Source organism: Vanessa cardui, chromosome 2, assembly GCF_905220365.1.
Source record: "Vanessa cardui chromosome 2, ilVanCard2.1, whole genome shotgun sequence".
In the NCBI taxonomy this organism is placed as follows: domain Eukaryota; kingdom Metazoa; phylum Arthropoda; class Insecta; order Lepidoptera; family Nymphalidae; genus Vanessa; species Vanessa cardui.
Genome location: NC_061124.1, coordinates 7,276,575 through 7,291,060, shown reverse-complemented (window position 1 = coordinate 7,291,060; position 14,486 = coordinate 7,276,575). Strand labels below are relative to the sequence as shown.

Below are 14,486 nucleotides of genomic sequence, written 5' to 3'. Positions count from 1 at the left end.
ATTCTGTAGTATATTTAGTATCAGTATTGCACCCGTGCGAAGCCGGGGTGGGTAGCTAGTTGATTATAATATTCGACTATGATAATTACATAAACATAACCACATTACGGAAGGTGACTCAAATATCCAAATAACCTATAAATAAAAGATTCGACCGAGTATCGCTAACGTGCTCCTCAGAATTGTTCCGTTCCCTTCCGTTCCGTTTCTTTGTCATGGATCCTGAGCTCAGAACCTTACCAAACTATCACCAAATTACCCTTGAAGTATATATTTTATAATAAAAAAAGAATTATCAAAATTGGTTAACGTGATTTTCAGTTATTCACCTATTTGTCGCGCATACACGTAATGCAAATTTAAGACTTATGTCGTTTTCACATGGATATCATCATCGGAAAAAAAAATAAAAAAAATGGGACCCCACGGGAAGCACTACCTTTCAAACAAAAAAAAAATTATCAAAATCGGTCCACCCAGTAAAAAGTTATGAGGTAACAAACATAAAAAAAAAAAAAAAAAAAAAAAAAAAAAAATACAGACGAATTGATAACCTCCTCCTTTTGGAAGTCGGTTGAAAAGAATAACGAGGTACACTTAAGTATGAAAATTATATGCAAACTATTTGAAATATTCATGGAAAACTGAATAGGAATTGTCTTAATTTCCTACCTAATATAAGTGACATTTAATAATGGGACCAGTTATAGGAAAATATTGTTATTTCTCATATTTGCGTTTCTATACACGCCATTATGATTATAGTGCATTAACCTTTGGCCTTTGTAATTTGTAAAAGATTTTAAAATGGAGAAGATTTTTGACACATATATTTTTGTTGACTTGTGCAAAAACGGAAGTCCTTTTTGCCCTTAGCCCGTATGGGTTAATACAACTTATCATATCCATATTCTATTGCGAAGCAGTAATAATTATTAATGTTGTGTTCCGGTTTGAAAGGTATGTGACTCAGTGTAACTACGGGTAATACAAAAGCTAAAACAAAAGTATTTCACGTGTAAAATTTCTGATGACATTTTATTTGACCAATCCAACAATGCTAATTGGATCGGCTGCGTTGTGGAATCTGTTCCAAATCCTCTCCTCAAAATTAACGAAGGCATTGTCTTAGCTGCGAAACATTTAAAAGATGTTTTCTTTTCATTATTTTTAAATTTAATTTGAATAGAATAAATATCAGTATTATATAAGTATTCCAAATAATCATTTGATTAAATACAAATCTGGTATAGCTCAGGGGCTATAGATTTTAGATAAAAAAAAATAACCAATTAGTATAATCAGTAATATTTTTTGTAAATGTGCTTGTATTTAGTTGACAGTACTTCGTAGTAAAATTGGTCTTAAGCTGGTCAATATCCGAAATTATGAAATTTGAGAGTAATATATTTTCTAAAAATATGAAAAGAAAAATGCAGAAAATAATTATATTTTCAGTTATCGTGCAGCATAGAGCTATATGGTTGATATGTACTGGGTACCGTACACTCATGCATATAGCATATATAATTTGTACTATGTCTCTATCAATTAAAATAAAATAAGTTTAGCATTCTTAAAATATTCTTTACACATGTTTCTTACTTTATCAAATTTTATAAATGTATTAAATAAAAACACAAATTAAATATTTTTTGAAGTTTCAGTACTTCGAAAATTTCGTTTTTGTATATTGATTTACTCCAGAAAGATTTGGCATGCTCGATCTAGCCTTGACCATTATCTAAATCCAGGCTTAATGATGGATTTTAATCCACATTTTAAGAATGTTGTTGCGTTACAGTATTTTATGTAGTTACACGACAATAATTATTTATTTATCTTCTTTACATACTTAAACAATATTATTTTATCATTTTGGTTATAATTGCAATGAACTATTTTTTGGTAAATGCAAAATACAGCGGTATTTTATAATCTGTATTATATCATTCATTCTCATCATACCTGTATAGTTTTATATAATTTAGTTGTTAATATGTATTTGTTTCTTTATTTGGTTGCACCTTATAATTATAAGTTAAATAACTAAAATAATAAATATACGATTTTAATAACAATTGATACGATAAATTGAAATCAATAAATATTAATAATCCAATTAAGACAGAGTTTGTACGCGCCTCAAGTGGCATATTTTTTTCTATATCGCATGCAGATCGCCGTTAATGGCGTGATATTTTTACACCTTACAATGTATTAGTGATTTAACTCATTGTTAATAAAATGATTTATTTATTTTTGTCACCACATACATAATTACGCACTTCGGATATAATTTGTATTAGAATCCATCTAACGTATTATTGATTTTTTTAAATATATTATAATCTTCGTTACGTCCTTACAAAAACTATGATTTATAGTACACACATTTTTTCATACTTATTCTAAGCACTTACTAAGGAGTCAGTGGAAAAACGAAAATACAATAATTATAATCTATTATGACGGTTAAAATAAATAGAACCTAATTAATACAGTTACACACTCCACAAGTAACCGAGCTAGTCTATAGTTTCTAATTATTTTTAATGAATTTATATTAACAAACTTTAATTGTTATTAAATATGTACAGAAGTATTTTTTTTAATTTCATAAACTTATTTCTCAATGTTCTCCTCACTCTGAAATATATTTTATATTGAAACAAAAAAAGTGTTTTAATATATTTATCAAGTCATTATTGTAACACGAAAATTATTAATTACACGAATTTAAAAGAATGTTTGAACATTACACTTATAGAGTCCACATTTCACTCGCGAGCTTTTCTGTAAAATAAGTTCAGTTGGGCAAAGGGGCGGGCGGAGGCCTCACCGTGAGCGATCCGTTTATAAGAGGCGACCGGTTCGCGCGCTGCACACTCGCCCCAACTCGCGAACAGCGATAGGTCGTGCCTCACAGGGGCACAACGATCGCTCGTGGAGACGCGACACTCATTTCCTTTGAAAATTCGTGTAATTGCAAAGAGAAAAGTGAACCCGCGGGTCTTTGTGACTGAAGTGCCCTGTGAATGTTGACTTCATATTTGACGAACGTGATCGCACTAGTGAAACGAGCAACCGATGTTTCATATAGTAAGGATTGCGTGAACTCAGGATCTGACTTAAAGGCAAGTAGATAACATTCCATACGTATCATATCGCCTTCAGCTGAAGTGTCCGTCCTTTAGATACGTCTGAAAAATTAACACAATGTCACTGAAAGAGGAATTTAGTTTCATTGTGACAACTACTGATACGTGAAAAAAACTGTCTTTTGTTGTAGTAATAAAAACATCATTACGACATCCATTTACTTTTTTGTCATGTCGAGCTGTTTACATTACTTTGATTATTTTTCTGTGATAACTACAGGTTAATAACTAGATATATTGAATTGGATGTTAGTACATGTTTAGATTTAATATGAAATTATTATGTTCGAATGTGTTTGTAGTTGCTAAAGTATTCTATATTCGCGATATTGTTAATGCTAGATGCGCTGGTCAGTCCCCTTGATGACATGTATCGAATAACTAATACGGACACGATATATTATAGTTGTCAAATGAATTATTAAAGAGTAAACAATAATATATACGAGTCTGACCACTGTTTGCCGTCAAAGCGAACAAATTGTAACCAGAAAACCGGTTATAATATCTTTATCTATATTTAATTTTCTCTAGTGTATAAACTAATCTACGTAATATTTGTGGGACGAGTTATCTGACATATTTACTATAATTTAAATTAATGTTTTGAATGATTTGAAAAAAATGTGTTCAAATATTCTGAAGTAAGAAAAGAATAGGTCTGTTTCTATATCATAAAGATAATTTGGCGGATAAGATTGTTACGCGTTATCTTACTGATAACAGTGGATCTCATGTACTTACTATACGTGTGGTAATATATATAATTATATATGTTTTATGATCAAAAGAAATATTTTGATTCATATAATCAAACTTAACGTGACGAGTAACTTAGTTAAACGATACTTCGATATTGATTTATTTCGAAATGTCAATTTTAAAAGTGTCAATTTCCTCAATTATATATTTTGTTCATAAATAGTTTAATTATCACCGTACGTACCTTTGCACTTCTTAAGTTCTTATTCAAGCTAAATTGACTCACTGTACAAATGTCATTGACGCAAAATATATAGTACGTATGTAAATAACAGGAAACAAGTTATGTTTTATTTTTCTAAACGAATATCATGAAGCTGCTAAATTGTATGAGTATATGATCATACTCATTTTGCGTATTAATAACAAAAAATCTGTTGATATTTCCAGGAAGCATTTTTTTTTATCAATAATTGCACCTATTACAAAAAGATAGTTCTTTTAACAGCAGGATGACTCTAATATCTTAAAAACTACAATATTTTTATTGTCTTTGTGTTTAGATTTCCGGCGATTGATTGAATTTAGTTTGAATATCGTAATTAAAAAACTTTATTATTGTTAATTTATGGGACATTATGCGTTTCATTATTTTTATTCGTAAAACTAATTGTCTGATTACAAATTAATACAAATTACAGACAAATCGTAATCGGCAAAATAATACTATTATTAGCGTTCATCATATCAAGATGTCATTGAAAGAACACATAAAAAGCGAAGAGGCTATTTTTCTTTGAATTAATTAGCCGGTTCCATGTTGGCATTGCTAGATAAATGCCATTTTGTTCGTAAGACGATTAATATGACATTAGTATTGTCGCGTATCCACGGAAGTAGGAAAGTATGTGCGAGGGTCACGAGATGTGACTCTACATGCGAACATGCAACATGTCATCCCCGAGAGAGTCAGACCTGCCTCATTGTTATGCTTGATAGGTCTCCTTTGCAAATACCGAGTAACGAATTCAAAATGAACGTTAAATAAATATACAAGCGGAAACATTATTTTATATTGTTTTTAAATCCCATCAAAGGTGCAATAATGTTTTATAATCTTCATGCAGTTATTTTATGATATTTAACTTGTTTTTTTTTTACGTTCAATAAACTTAATGTTCATTATTTGTTTAGTTTAATATTTTTAATTAATTACACATGAATTGAGATTTTATCAGATGTTAAACAGGTCAGATCTTAAACGAAAATCGTTGTTCCGAGTCTGGGCAAGCATGACTAAGTTATAACATCCTTTATTCGTAATTATAATTCATCTCTCATCACCTTACATCTCGATGGTTATTTCCATTGCGAAAAACCTACATAATATCAATGTTTTTAGTGGAATAGTTAACAAACCTTTTTAAATTACTTCCGGACAGGACATTACACTTTACAAACTAGGTACAATACAAAGAAGATTTTTCAATTATTTTCCTTAACAAGTATCGAATTTTGTCGACAAAATGTTTCCATAAGTATCCGATTTCCCGAATAGTTCGCGTGACTGACTCCAATTACAGGATGACCTTTCTGACATCAATCCATCATAATCTAGATTTCGCAGCGCTGCAGATAGAGTACGGCATGTCAACCGACAACTATACTGTCATTAAAAGTGCCAAACACTGTCCGCCTGTTGCTCTTTCCCGGTTAAACTAATTTAATGATTTTTTGTACGAAGCAAGCTTAAACTCTAAGATAGGATTGATTGATGATGACAACCAGTCCCTAGACTGCCAATGAAGTCGCGAGCCAAATATAATTTCAGAAAAAGATTGCGAGATAATCTGCATGTGATGACAATATATCACATGTGTCCGATTTGTATGGAAACAGCGAGCGGTTTAGCTTTTTTGAGAATAGTAATTATTTCTTATAAAGATGCTATAGATGACTCAGGCTTGGGTTATATTCTTTAAATGTACACGCCCACGTTAAATGCAAATGTTGTGGTTACATGTTACTTTCCTATTTAATATGTAACCAACATTATGAATCATTAACTTATAATAAAATTAATTTGAGAATATCTTTATTTAAAATCTACTTAAGGTATTTATAACTAGTATTTTATTATTTGATTACGTGTCAAATAATTTTAATATAAATAATCAAAAAACAATATCACAATAATTATATTTGTAAGTTGTTTTCTGTATAATTTAGAAATGTAAATAATAATAATTTGCCCGTTGGTCTAGTGATCCCACAAAAGATACAAATTGAAAAAAAAAAATTAAAAAGAAGTTTAACATTATATAAAGAAAAATTGATTAATATTGATTGTAAAATAATATTTCAATTACATAAGGAAATAATTTATTGAATATAATATAATTTATTATGAAAGAAATCCCACAAACCGCAATGTACAGATTTAAATCAATGAGCCTTGGATTGAATCTCAGATCGAATCTATAATAAAATAACTAAGAGAAAACATTTGAATTGAGTTATTATTTCACGCCTCTTTAAGTTCAATGCTACGTTGCCAAACATCGATCAAGTCAATACGGTCAAACAAATTACATAGAGATTATTAAATTTCGCAAAATAATTAGGTACGAGTTTATTTTGGAGTCAAAATTTACATTGCAATTTGAAATTCTACAAGAGTAAAGAAAAAAGTTTCGATAAATACAGTTAGGTAATGAATTCAATGTCGGTGAAACCATCGACACGCTCTGGTGAGCGGGAAATCGCTGGCGACACTTTACTCATTGATCTACGCTTTCGTTTTTTGACACCATGTAGGATACGACAGACGAAAGTAAACTCTCCGAATTCAATCAATATATCTATAAATCAACATCTATGCAGGCCACCAGACTGCGAGACTCGACCTATTCATATCGCGATTGTCGTTGGTATAAAAGGTCAAACTGTATGGTAATTACATAATAAGTAATGGTTTTACCATGATTAACGTTTTCAATATTATAATTCATACGAAAACGAAGGTTTTAAACGTTGAGCCAATTAATTGTCCATTACACTTTGTCTGGAGTTAAAGACACAGACAAATAATTTAACGAAATTGAGAGTTAAGATTTAAAGATTTAATTTTTTAGAGATAACGCGAACAAATAGATAAAGTAATTATGTTTTTTAAGATCAGACAAATGTGTTTGCTGGAAGCGCAAACACACTTCGAGTTATGATGATAATAATATACACTTTGTTTTTGTCATTTTTAATAAATGAATACTAGGTAATTAAGCATTCATAGTTATGTGAAGTGGTGATCGAAATGACAGTACATATATCAGGCAGGCAAAGAATGTTTATACCGTAAATTTATTAACAAAAAATTATTACTTTGTTCGATTCTAAATTTGAAATCCTGAATAATAATTTAACCAATAGAAAAACGAAACAGTCTTCAAATATTTTAACAAACATATGCGTGTTAATATATTGATGAAATTGATAATGTATTTTTAATTGTTATGAGTTGAAAATGACACTAGTAGTTATTCTATAACATTACCGAGTTATTCACTTGATTTTAAGATACTTATGACAAGTCACATATTTTCTTAACCTAGACATAGTTATCTAGTGTAAAGCAATCATAACTGCGATATATCAATACAAAACGCTTATCCCGCCTCACAAATCATATAACACAATGAGAATGTAATCAAGAAATGTGTTTATACAGCAATTGAGTAAATAAATACTTCCCAATAGTACGATTTGCGATTAGCTTGAAGTTATCTTTCGTTTTGATAACAGTGTTTGACGAGCCCGTACCTCGTGCGTATCTAGGTCAAAAGTGTTAGGAAAAATAGTGTTGCTTACATTACTAATCTATAAAATTGCTTCGAAAAAAATGTGGCTTACACGCGCTCTACGTAAATAAAATAAACTTAGTAACGAATGATTCATCGCGGATATGACGAGTCAACTACGATTATGACCCCTGAAATTATCATCTTAAGGCGTATCTTTATTATATATTGGACATCAACAATGACACACCGATACTAACTGCATCGTTTTTGTTTCAGATATCAGACATCACCGACTTAGCATATCGAACAAAAAGACCATTTTTATAGCAATAATTTTAACTTATATAGTTAAAAAAATATATTTTATATATAAGAATGACATATCGCCTATATATTATATAGAAAAAATAATATTTTTATAAATAATTTTAAGAACAAATGAGCTTATCAAGTATTAATAGAGAAAGACTATCGTCGAGAAGCATGGCGTTCCTAAGTATGAGAAGTAGTTTGAGGATATTATGGGCTGCGGCGTCAGCGCTGGTCTTCCTGACGAGGAGTAGTGCGGCACCGGCTTTCGGAGATACGAATAAGGCAATGGTGAGTCCTCCCATTCAATTACTATATAGTATCAGCCATTTCACACCTGCTTTTATTATTTCAGCGTCTTATCCATATTAAACATTATCTACGTCAGTTAATAAACAAACAATGGAATATCTCGTTGGTATAAATAAAATGATTGTTGGTATGACATTAATATCGCTATAACTAACCGTACTAAATAATTCATATAAAACAATCAATTGATTCAGAACATCGTAATAATGCTCATATGTTAAAGCCATAATCTATACGAATATTATAATTGCGAAAGTAATAGTCTGTCTGTTGCCTTCACGATCAAAACATTCAAACGAATTTGATGAAAGCTATGGAGCAAGATAGACTGCTACGGACGGACACATGTTTTAATTATAATTATTATTAAAAATATTAATAAAATATCACTAATAGTCTCGTACGACGTCGCGATCTATACATTAGTAATTAATCTTTACTACCTGATAGTATTTTAATAAAAATGAAACTAAATTAATTCCAATGAGTAATGTTTATATGAGTTCCGTTAAGTATATGTGAGTACTACATCATCCATAAATCGATTAAGCGAAATCGGAAATGATCTCGCTATTGGTCGACATATCTGAGTCACGTTTCTCAGAATCTTTCGCACTATACCTTCAAATTGTGTGAAGTGGAATCTGGCTTTATTTATAGTAGCTCCTTGATAGTAACATTCATTCATAACGAATATTACCCTAACAAGATAAAGATCACAAACTCTACCACATAATCAAAGTGTGTGTTTCGTTTTGAAATCGGCTTCGTAATACATGACTCACGTTTAAACATATGTATGTTTACATAGCTCGTATTGGTCATTATACTTTTTAAAAGTCTGCGTCATTAACAACTTAAGTATTACATTCTTTTATATTTATATAGAGATTTTTTTATAATTAATAAAATAGAATGAGTTTCGTAATTTATATTAAATAATAATAAATAAATTAAATATAATTTTATATTTCTGAACGTTTAAACAAAATATTAAAATAAACGAATAATAAATACATAGGTATGTTTATATTATTTGACAGAAATTATGACGTAATTGTATATGATATAAATATTACCTGTTTCCGAATAGCCTAGTTATCCGGAACAGATTACATAAAGTGGTTCCGCCGGTCTTGGTGAGTCAGGTAGGAATGCCTAGGGTTCAGTAGGAAATCGTGCTAAACTGTTTCTTAGAAATCGTACAATATGACTCACAGCAACCAGTCTGGGGACTTGTTCGACAAGTTCGAGGTCATAGGAAAGATATACTTGGGTTAACGTTATGTTTATAAATATGAAATCGCTTATTTGCTATACAAATATATTTGGGTAGATTTTATATAGCGAGCAGAACCCGAGTTGTGTTTTAAAAGGGCAAATGCTAAAAAACTATGCCCCAATCAACATGTGTAAATGTATTTAATAAACTCCTTATTTATTATATATAAATCCTTTTTTATTTTTATGATGAAATATATTTTTGTTTTAAAATTTGAATTTAGAATGTCATTATTCTCAAATAATATTATCTGCTTTCGTTAATGAGCTTATTGTAATGTTTGAGTTGTATTCATTAATTCTACATACATTGCGTTATTTGAAAATATAAATGTATTTTAATGTAATATTTAACAATGCCCTTTAATTTGATTGTGTAAGTTTGAACGAAATTATAAAAAATAGTTCCGTTTGTTCGATCGAGGTTAAAATGGCTATAACAATTGTTCTTTATTTGAGAAATTTTTACTCAAATCTGATAAGCTAGCGATGTCAAGGTAAGCCCGCGCTCTAATAACCCTTTTCATATTTTACAAATATTAAAATTTAATTGTTATTAAGTACAATTTCAAAACGGACGATTTTCACTTTATAATGAGCTCTCGTAAAAATAATGGCAGCACCAGACAAGATATATCGGTCTTATTCCGTATAGTCATTTTTATAAGACGAAATTAGTGACGTAAAATTATCGACAATATTTTAAAGCTTCTTAAATCAATTTACATTGTGTATTGTATATACAATATAATTTATATACAGCTTGTCAATTAAGTAGACGTGATATTGATTCGTCTATTTTATTTTGCGCGTTTAATTTGGTTATTTTTTTTTTCACAAAACCATTGAAATAAGCTTGATGAAATGGTAAAATGGGGGCTGGCATGAGAGTCGCAGGGCGTATAGCTTATACCTACATACTGTATAAGCAGTATACGTTCGTTTATATACGTGTTAATACTATTTAACAATATTTGTATGTATCTTTGAAACATTGCTAATTGAAAGTAAATCCAAGTACCTAATTATTATGATTGTCGTGATTAGTCACTAAGAAAACGACTTAAAGGATGATTTTGTTTAGTAACTGCCTTTAATTGTAACAAATTACAGGTCGTGATGTGGAAAAACCATTATATTTTATGTATGTACGTTTTTCCTGTTCGATATATAGGTTACTTTAATATATAAAAATATAACCATGAAAATGTATAATAACAAGTTTTCTTGTGAGTGATAAAATTACTTTTGCGAAACAAAACACATTCGGATTACCTGTCAATCTTAAAAGTATTGAATTGCTGAAACGGTTACTAGGATACCGCCGGTTGAAGAAGACCGTTTCATATAATCGAGTCACGAAATGTGTTGAATACAAACAATGTTATGCGCGATAGGGATTTAAGGTTCAAATATAATAGGTCGTTGCACTTTAAAGTCACGTGAGTAAGTTCCCTGTTGTTTTACCGCAAGCCGGGCGTTTCCTGTCATTTTCAATGGGAACTGTTATGAATAACTTGCCCTTTTATAGGGGGTCATTCTCCTATCAAATACCTGATTGTAGAAACAATGGACGCAAGATATTGCGAGGAACTAGTGTTGTTCTTTGTTTTTATCACACACGCACGATTAATGCGATATAAAAATTCGACGCGTGTCCCTTCCAGCGGACATCTCTCGTAAAATTTCCTACGCCGTAGCATAGAACAATGAACTCTTGAACATAGCGCAGCGTATAAATGTCTTGCACTTACAATTTTTATGGGTGGAATGCGTAAACGTTAAAGTTTCCTCAATATATTAGATTTATCATTTGTAATATCCATTGTCTTTAGTAGTTTTTAAATCCTAACGACGAGCTTTAGGATTGTACACGCGATAAGCATACCTAACTGTAGCCTAGTTGACGGTCACCTTTTTGTTATGCGCTTGTTACACGGTCGCCGTATCTCGCGATCGCTCCGCGCCGTACCCACCGCTCCGAGAGATAAACGAGCAAAAATATACTACATATTTAAAATACGTTATACCGCCAAAGAAGTTAGTTAAACCCTAGTCACGACTTTGGCTCCTGGGAAATTTATGCATGTAAAATTTCGCAGAAATGAAGATAGGAGGTGTGATTAAATATATTTTTAGTATTTGCGTGTATGTATTTTTAGAATTGCAAACGTGTTTAGACAGACGGTTACTTGTTTATGATTAACATAACGAACTGGCCGACTTCAGAGTTTATAGTGTCTAAAACTGAAAATTAGGCGTTCTCAATATCGAGGCGCCGTTATCCAGATCAGAGGACAATAGCATCGGCCGCGTACAAAAAGCGACCGGGTCACCTCGATGGTAGCAAAGTTTAAACATTGTTCTTTCATATTTTCGCGCGTGTATTTGTAAATGATGAGTTTGCTTTTAGCGAGACACGTCGCAGACGAAATGACTCAAGCATTTTTTGCGGTTTGAGGCAGTGCAGATTGATTAGCAGTGGCATATTAATATGAGGTTTGTGTTGGATTGTGGTGTCGCAGTGCGCATGCTCGTCACGCACGCAGGAAGCACTCGGCGACCTTCAACACGCGCCCCACGGCCACCGTCCTCTGATGATCACTTCTCATTGTTCGCATTGACGCTCTATCATTACTACAACTCGTCATTTTTATCGTAATTTCTGATGTAGTTTTCTCTACATGGCCGTTGACAATTGTTCAGTTATGATGTACTAGAAGTCATTACAAAAAGCAACATTAAATATTTATATCATTCGTATGAACATTGGCGGAATTAAGTTATAGATGCAACAAGTGTTATATTTGGAAATATAATACAGCGATGTATATTTAAGTGTTGATTGTTAGTAAAATGGTATAATTGTTTATTACACGTGTAATATCAGATGATTGGTCGGTCAATTATGAAAAGTCACAGTTCGCTCGTCCACGTGACAGAACATGAGTGTAACGGACAAAAGGCGACTTGAGCGGCAAAAAAATATCTATACGCTTCGGAAAATGCTATTTTACACGCAACGTATTCTATTTTAATGTTTTGTCAATCGTCTCGTAATTGTTATTAATTGCACCATTAATTATATACCTACGTTGCATGTGCATTTCATGGGCAGACAAATCATTTAATGATTTAGTCTCAGTGTGAGAACTACATTTATCAATCAAGTAAAATACCACAGTTAACTTTTAATATCAAAACTTTGTTCAAATATTTAAATATATTACTATTGAATACTTAGTTTCCGACTTTATGAGTGTTATCCTGTAAGAACTCACTTCGTATCTCACTCGTAAATAATCATTGATGAAAATCGACGCAATTGAATAGCATAAATTAAAGGCAGTGATATGATAATTATTACATAAGTCATATACATTTTGTGTTTTATTTCATGATCGTATTTTTTAGCAGGTTTCGAGTTAGTACTTATTGAATCCGTAATATAAAAATATGAATAATTCTCCGGCTGGGAAATTAAATTATTATCATATATTTAAGGATGTAATGTTTAAATCATTAAACCCTACGTATAACGTTAATATTTCAATGACTATACTAGTAAGTAAAACTACTGTAATAATCCTTCTAACACCAAGAATTATGTATTGAAAATATTTGTGTTTACAATGGATTACCTTTAAAAAAACATCCTCTTTGTTATTTAACATAAACAAGCAATAAATATTTAAAAACTCGACAGCTCCATGTTAAATAGCTTATTTCTATTGCGTACGGTATCTACTAGTAATTTTAAAACCTACGATATTCATCCTTTGTTTACTTAAATGTTACAAATACCTGTAACACCTCTCATGTCTCTATAAATAACTATCATTGTAATTATAAACAATAATAATTGGAATTTATTGATTCCATAACAATTAAATTGTATAAATTAAAAAATATGTGCGCAAACAATCTTTAAAGGTAATAAATTTGAGGACTTATGAATGAATGAAAGAACGAATGAACTATGATAAATAATTATAATATTTCCTTAAAACGTGTTTTATCTGTGGAGGTAAAGCTATTTTATTATATTTGGCATATGTATAATTATTATTAATTATGTTGGAAAAGACTAAATACTGAGATTCCCGTTGGTTCTCGGTAGAATCTATTTTTCGAATTCTTGGTAGCTTCACTGTATACTGTAACAAGATCATGCAATAGAGCTTTAATTAATTTATTTAAAAACAATATTTTGATTTTTATTAGATTCATAACATCGGCAGTAAATTAATTGTGTCGTCATAAAGTATATTTACTTCAAGCATCTTGAATAACGATACAATACAATTTATCTCAATTTAAAATCAGCGTGCATATTTCCAACACATTTCATTGTTTATTAGACAATTACAGAGCGAATTATCAATTAAATTACTTAAATGATCCAATTATACCACGAATATTATAGAGTCCACGAGTTTTGCGATGGCGTTGCGAAATCTCACTCATCTGTATTCTACGTAATATCGAAAGACACGTGCAACTAATACGCGAATGCCACTTACCCCATTAACACATACGAATAACATATTTTGAACAATAACAGCAAGTAATTTATGGAATCTCATTAACATTGATTTTAATTGTTTTTCGATGTTTTATAAAACGTGGGCGTATTAAGTAATTAAGGATTTTATCCATACGTAACATACAATGTAATTTTAGTCTGAGCGTAGTTGTTGCAATCGCAATTAAAAAAAAAAAACGTATAAATGGAGGGAAAACTGACATTCGCTTAACTATTACTTGTCAAAAGAGGAACAACTTCACTGTTTAGCTTGGTTAGGAGATATATACATATATTTTTATTATGTACTTTATTATTAATAGTTATTACAATTAATCATGAAAGGCCAGATATATAACAGCAAGTTAATAAAACATTGCCATTTTAATTAAAGAA

General features: G+C 30.7%; 1 protein-coding gene across 10 annotated transcripts in view; it reads left to right on the top strand.

The window, feature by feature from the left end:
- Positions 1–2,860: 2,860 nt before the first annotated feature.
- The window catches only part of LOC124536044 (matrix metalloproteinase-14), a 30,293-nt gene continuing 18,667 nt past the window's right edge, over positions 2,861–14,486 (top strand). For all 10 annotated transcript variants that reach the window (XR_006966858.1, XR_006966860.1, XR_006966859.1 and 7 more), the window contains exons 1-2: positions 2,861–3,137; positions 7,940–8,263. Coding sequence is in view for 5 of the 10 variants with exons in the window: in XM_047112464.1 (XP_046968420.1) it covers positions 8,102–8,263 (162 nt within the window). In the remaining 5 variants the exon portion in view is untranslated. The remainder of the gene's footprint in view (positions 3,138–7,939; positions 8,264–14,486) is intronic.